Here is a 6,592-nt window from a genome sequence, read left to right on the forward strand (position 1 = left end):
AATTTCGAACAACTCATTTTCTAACACACACTCACACTACTCTCAGCTCACTCTCTCTCTCACCTCACCTCCCCGCACCTCTCTCTGCTCAACTCCTCACCGCTCCTCCGCACCTCTCCGCTCACCTCCTCACCGCTCGTCACCTCCTCTGTACTCCTCACACACTCACACTTATCCTCACACACTCACACCTCACACACTCACACCTCACCTCACGCTCATAGAAATTAGGGCTTTTAATTTAGGGCTTTTTAATGTTCTTTTTTTACTATTTTGCTTGCTGATTAGGGATTTCATTTTATCTCAGGTTCGATTTGGGTTCGATTTTGCTTGCTTGCTTGCTGATTCCGGTTCTATTTTGCTTGCTAATTAGGGTTTCGGTTTGGGGCTTTAGTCGGTTTCATCTCAGATTCTTCGAGCTTAAGGTAATTTCATCTCTTGTATTCTCTTTGTGTTTTGTGTTCTATTTATTATTTGTGTTCTAATATGTGTTCTGTGTTATATTCTGTTTTTGGTGTTTTGTTATTATATATTTTTAAATCGAGTTGGATGTGCTGAGTTAGATTTTTTTTTTAGTTTTGTGCTTCTCAGTTGTGCTAGGAATATTTATATGTAAGTAGTTGTGTTTTTTGTGTTTTGTGATTATATATTCTGGTGCTTTAGTTGAGATACTAGGAATCATCAACTAGATTTAAAGTTTATATATATGTTGTGTGCTCTGTATTGTGCTCATTTTAATGTTTATATGCTCTGTGTTTATATGCTCTATTTTAACATTTTATATCCTCTGTTTATATGTATTATGCCATGTTTTAGTTGAGGATTATGTTTAAGTATTTTAGGTGAGGATTATGAACTGTTAGTAATTAAGTTGAGTGATTATATAGATATTACGTATAGGTTATATAGTGTAGGCATATGTATGTTAATGACTTAATATATACCAGAACCTACAGGACATAAGAATCATGTATATAGTCATATGAGTTCCAGGTCTAACTTTTAAGTTTTATACTACACTTTATACAAGGTCCTTAACAGCAATTTTCATTGATAATCTTGTTATAATATTCAACGTATATTATAATATTTCTATGATTCTTATTTGTAGTTATGGACGACGAGAAAACTATCTGGATAAATCTTCCTAAGTTTAGTGAGAGATACGTTAGTGGGGTAGAGGCATTCATTCAAAATGCATTCCCCAAATTTTCCGTAGGTGATGAAATAACCTGCCCTTGCAAGAATTGTAATAACCGCAAGTGGTATAGGGCAGATGTGATCTACAATCATCTTATATGCAGTGGTCCATCCACATTATATGCTAATTGGGTTTATGAGGTTTCACTTAGATCTGATAGAGATAGTGAAGATCTGATAGATTGTGAAACCAACATAAATTTTGGAGATACCCTAGATGAGATGCTGCATCGGACTAATGGACCAAATGATGATGTCAAAAATGTTTTTCGCCATGTTCAGGAGGGAAAGCAGCCTTTGTATCCAGGCTGTGCAAAGTTTTCGCGATTAAGTTTTATCGTGAGACTTTATTCCTTAAAGTGTGCTCATGGGATTTCAGAGTCGGGATTTGGGGATATACTAGGGTTGATAAGGGAAGCTTTTCCACAGGCACACATACCATTATCTTTCAATGCTGCGAAGAATATCATTAAAGATCTAGGACTTGACTATAAAAAAATACACGCTTGTCCTAACAATTGCATGTTGTATTGGGGTGAGAATGAAAAAGAAAATTCCTGCAAAACTTGTGGTGTTTCGAGGTGGAACATAGTGGAAAAAGAAGGGACCAGCAACAATGATCCAAAGAAGTTGATTCACAAAGTGCCGAAAAATGTCATGCGCTATTTTCCACTTAAGCCAAGACTACAACGAATGTTTATGTGCGAGGAGTTTGCAGAACTTATGACATGGCATGCTTTTGGACGGAAAAATGATGGCAAACTTAGACATCCAGCTGATAGCGATACTTGGAGGGCAATGGATGCTAGGTATCCTCATTTCTCGTCAGAAACTAGGAATATAAGGTTGGGTGTTGCTGCTGATGGATTCAATCCTTTCCGAACAATGAATACTTCACACACCACCTGGCCTATTATTTTGGTTAACTATAACTTGCCTCCTTGGTTATGTATGCGTCAAGAAAACCTTATTCTTTCAACCCTCATTTCTGGCCCGGAATCTCCATCCAATAACATTGATGTTTTTATGCAACCTCTAATTAGTGAGTTAAAAGAGTTATGGGAGGAAGGGATAGAAACCTATGATTCGTTTACTAGTCAGAATTTTAGGTTACGTGCTGCTGTGATTTGGACCATAAGCGATTTTCCCGGATATGCAATGTTATCCGGTTGGAGCACCAAGGGCAAATTGGCTTGTCCAGTTTGTAACTGTTATTTTACACCAACTATGAGAAAGATTGTAGAAGGGGGGGGTTGAATACAATCTTTTACAAATTTAAAAGATTCAAGAATAATACACTAAGAACACAATAGACAGAAAAACACCAAGTATTAAAAATACGGGTGGATTGAATGATCCACCCGTGAGATTTTATATAGAAGAATCTGTGGATTGTTTTACAATTCGCACAGCTGCTGGTTCATCACTCAACAAGTTCTAACTCTCAGATTTTTCTCTCAAGTAATTTGAACAAGTTCAACTGATGCTACTAACTTGGTTATATACTCCAAGTTTTACAAAGCTTTTAGCTAGATTACAAAATGCACTCTAATCTAAAAACAATGCTGCACAACTTTGTCTTATGCATGCTTTCTGAGATGTCTTCATCTTTGACCATCATCTTGATTTGATCCAGATTGCATTGCATGAGATAAGTATGTTTCTGCTTCTTCTTTATTTTCCTAATTAGGCTTCCATGTCTATTTTAGTGTAATTCGATCCATGTGATTTGTCAGACTTAAGCTCTAGTCACTTTCAACTGCTCTTTGCTTCATCAGTTGAAAGTTCTGGTTACTTTCAACTGCTATTGACTTTATCAGTTGAATGCCCGGCTCATCAGTTGAATGAATTACAAACTTCATCAGTTGAATGCTGTTCCAGTCTCATCAGTTGAATTCCTCAGCATCATCAGTTGAACACTTTGTCTTCAGTTGAATGCTTGATTTTCATCAGTTGAAACATCATCCAGTCTTCATCAGTTGAATAGTTACATCTCATCAGTTGAATATCCTTCACTTAGATAAAATTACATGGCATTGGATATTTACAATTAGCCATCCTATTCTACCCATCCGTTGATAATTCCCAAAGACAAGAAACATAACAATTACAACTGAAATTTGATAAAGGTTCTAAGTAAGACATGTTACAAAATGTTTATGTTATCATCAAAAATTATTGATTCCTAACAATCTCCCCCAATTTATGACTGGACAAGATGCAGACATAAATTCTACACTTGATGATAACAAAAACATTAATAAAATAAAATGCAGAATTTAAATACAAGAGTTAGAAAAGATTACAGATGATTATGCTCCTCTAGACTGAGCAGTTACTTGTTCCTAGAAGATCTTCTTCTTCTGGACTTAAGTTTTTCTTCAAGAATATTAATTTGCTTCTGAAAGATCCTGTAGAACCATTCTTCATCACTATCTTGTCTGTTGAGCTTGGATTGGAGAGTCTTCAGAGTATTCAAGCTAGCAACCTTGAGTTGATCTTTAGGTCTGAAAAATCTCCTAACACCTTGATTGTCCCTAAATTCCATAACTGGAGTAGGTTCATGATGAATTTTCTTTCCAGTGTAGGGAATTTTCAGCCTTCTTTGTAGACTAGCATCTGAGTTCCATTCCTTCCTGATCTCAAGGATTCTCTTTAGTACCATTTGCTTTGCAGGTGGTGTAAATCCTCCAGTCCTCTTCATAGATCCATATATTTTTGTTAGAGAACTGAATCCCTCAGAATTCAGAACTCTGTGAAGAGGCCAGATGACATCACCCTTGTTTTTGTAAGAGAATACCAATCTTTCAGGTAACTTTGAAGTTGCTTCTATTCCTCTTACTTCTTGAAGATCATCCAGCTCCAGCTCCAACTCAGAAATTTCTTCAATGTTAGCAATGATCAGATAGTCATCAGGATTTTCAGGTTCTTTTGGAGGTTTAGGAGGGTTAGCCATCCTCTTAGCAACAGACTTGACTTTCTTCTTTGGCTTGGAAGGTTCTTGAACAAGAAAAGCTGGAATTGGGATATCTTCCAAGTCAACTGGCTCCTCTTTTGGCATTATTGGCTCATCATGGAAGTTGACATCTGGATGTACCACTGTGGTGTCCTTGATTGGAGAAGAAGGCTTTGAGATAGGCTTTTCTGGCACTTCTTCTCTTCTCTTGGCTGCCTCAGGCATCTTAGTCTTAGATTTGACTCTCTTTTTCTTTGGAGATGATTCAAGAGGCAATCTTTCCTCATTTAAAAGCTCAGCTGCCAACTCCTCTTCCAGCTCAATAGCAAACCTTTCATCCACCTCTATTTGGTTTAAAGAGAGTTGGGATTCAAACTCCTCTTTTTCACATTCTCTGGCCACCTCTTCAGCTTTTGCATATGAGTAATGAGGATGGCCAGTTCCAATAAACAACTTCTGGCCTTCTCTGTAGATGATGGCAAAATGAGTCTTTAAGGCCACATCTGCACAATCTTTATAACTTTTGATTTCTTGGCCCAAAAGCTTGTATTCATTTTTGTCAGGCCTGGCTAATGGAAAGTAGATTGAGCTTGAGTCTTTTCCAGGCCTGGAGTAACCACAATTGTTTGGAAACAGAGTTGGCTTGAACTCATTCAGAAATGATGGCTCACCCTTCTCTGTCTTGGAGGGAATAACAATCTCAGGTGTGATTACCCTGAGAATTGTGGTTGTGGTTGGAAAAGAGATTTGAGCTGTGGTGGCTGTAGAAGATGTAGATGATTTCTTGCCCAATTGAGCCACTCTCTTTGCAATGGAGTCCAATTCTTTCATCCTTTCAATCTTTTGCTTTTCCCTTTCAGTGTGGAAAGGAGGAGGAATTTGACTGATTAATTCTGCAGGAGTTGGTAATTCTTTCTCCCCCTTTTTGTTAGCAGCAAGTGTAAGGGATGGACTGGGAAGAGAAGCACCAGAGGCAAGAAGAAGATGTTGAAGGAGTCCAGTCTGAATTCTTTGATGCTGCAACATCTCATCCATCCTAGAGTTTAAGATATAGACATTGCCTTCCAGAGCTTCTACTTGCTTTTCCAATTGCAGTTGTTTTTGCTCAGAACCAGAAATAGCTGATTTGACCTGAGCTGGAAGCTTTTCATCAATTTGTTTGGTCAGATCAGTCTTAACAGAGGCAATGAGACAATTGAGATGCTCTATCTCTTTCTGAAAGTGGAGAGATTGATATTTGTGAAGCTTGAGGTTTTCCAAAGCTTGACTGGCAATGGTGGCAGAGATGGCTTGAGAGGAGGATGAGCTTCCAGGTTGTGATTGAAGAATGGTGGAGGCTTGCCTTTCCAGCTCCATGCTGACAACCATTGCATTTGCAGACTGCATGGAGAGCCATGAAGGTAGAGAAGTGGTAGGTTGTTCACCAAGGGATTCCTCAAGAGCATCATTGAGGTCTTCATCACTATCATCATATTGAAAATCATCTCCAGCATTGGCAGGCAGAGCTGTAAATGCCTCCTTTGCTCTAAGCATAGAAGATGTAGTGTGAATTAGATTAAGGTGCCTCTCAGCTGCTTGATTGTCCAATCTGGCAAAATCTTGAATGGAAGACATTCCATGAGTAAAAGTCTCAGGGTCTAGTGAAACACCATCCAATATGGATCTGTATTCAGCTTGAAACTCTTGTTCACTAAACCCTTCACTGACACCTGCATTTCTCTCAATTTCTCTCTTTTCTTGCATCAAGGGCTCCCCTTGGCTCACCACACAACTCACCTCTCCCTCACTTACCCTTACTAAAGGGTCACTCATATCCTCTCCTTTTTCCTGGCTAGAAGAAAATGCCAGACTCTCCACACCCTCTCCTTTTGCCAGCTCACTAGGCTGCCTCTCCACTCCATAGCTCACTCCACTCAATCCTAAAAGTGTTTGTGCTACCATGTGATCAACTGCTGTAGAAGAAGGTAAAGTAATTGAAGTAGTAGCAGTTGTCAACTGATGAGAGACATCAGTTGAAACATGAGTAGAGAATGCTTTCAACTGATGAGAGCTGTTAAGCAGATCAGTTGAAGGACAAACACTTGTCAACTGATGAGGGAGATCAGTTGAAGAAAATGAAGAAATAGGTTTAGAGGCTGTGATAGTTGAGTCTGTGGTGATTGATTTTAATGGTATATCCACAGAGCACACTTTCACAAAAGAAGGAATTGGAAGAGAAAGATCCAACAAATCATCAAAATGATGATGATCAATCTCAGATGGGGGCTTCTCCATGAAATCCAAAGATGGAGAATTTACAAGTGTGGTGTGAATTAATTCCACATCCACAGAGGAGGTTGGGGATTGTGTTTGAGCAGTAGAGATGGTAAGATCATGAATATGGGTGATTGGTTGAGATGAAGAAGGGGGCTGTGACTCCACATTTATTGGAGTCAC

General features: G+C 38.6%; 1 protein-coding gene across 1 annotated transcript; it reads left to right on the top strand.

Moving 5' to 3' along the window:
• The first annotated feature begins 1,113 nt into the window (after positions 1-1,113).
• On the top strand, positions 1,114-2,457 carry LOC108218787 (uncharacterized). The gene has a single exon (XM_064090020.1). It carries the CDS (start codon positions 1,114-1,116, stop codon positions 2,455-2,457), a length of 1,344 nt encoding a protein of 447 aa, XP_063946090.1.
• Positions 2,458-6,592: the final 4,135 nt, after the last annotated feature.

Source organism: Daucus carota, chromosome 3 (assembly GCF_001625215.2).
Source record: "Daucus carota subsp. sativus chromosome 3, DH1 v3.0, whole genome shotgun sequence".
NCBI lineage: Eukaryota > Viridiplantae > Streptophyta > Magnoliopsida > Apiales > Apiaceae > Daucus > Daucus carota.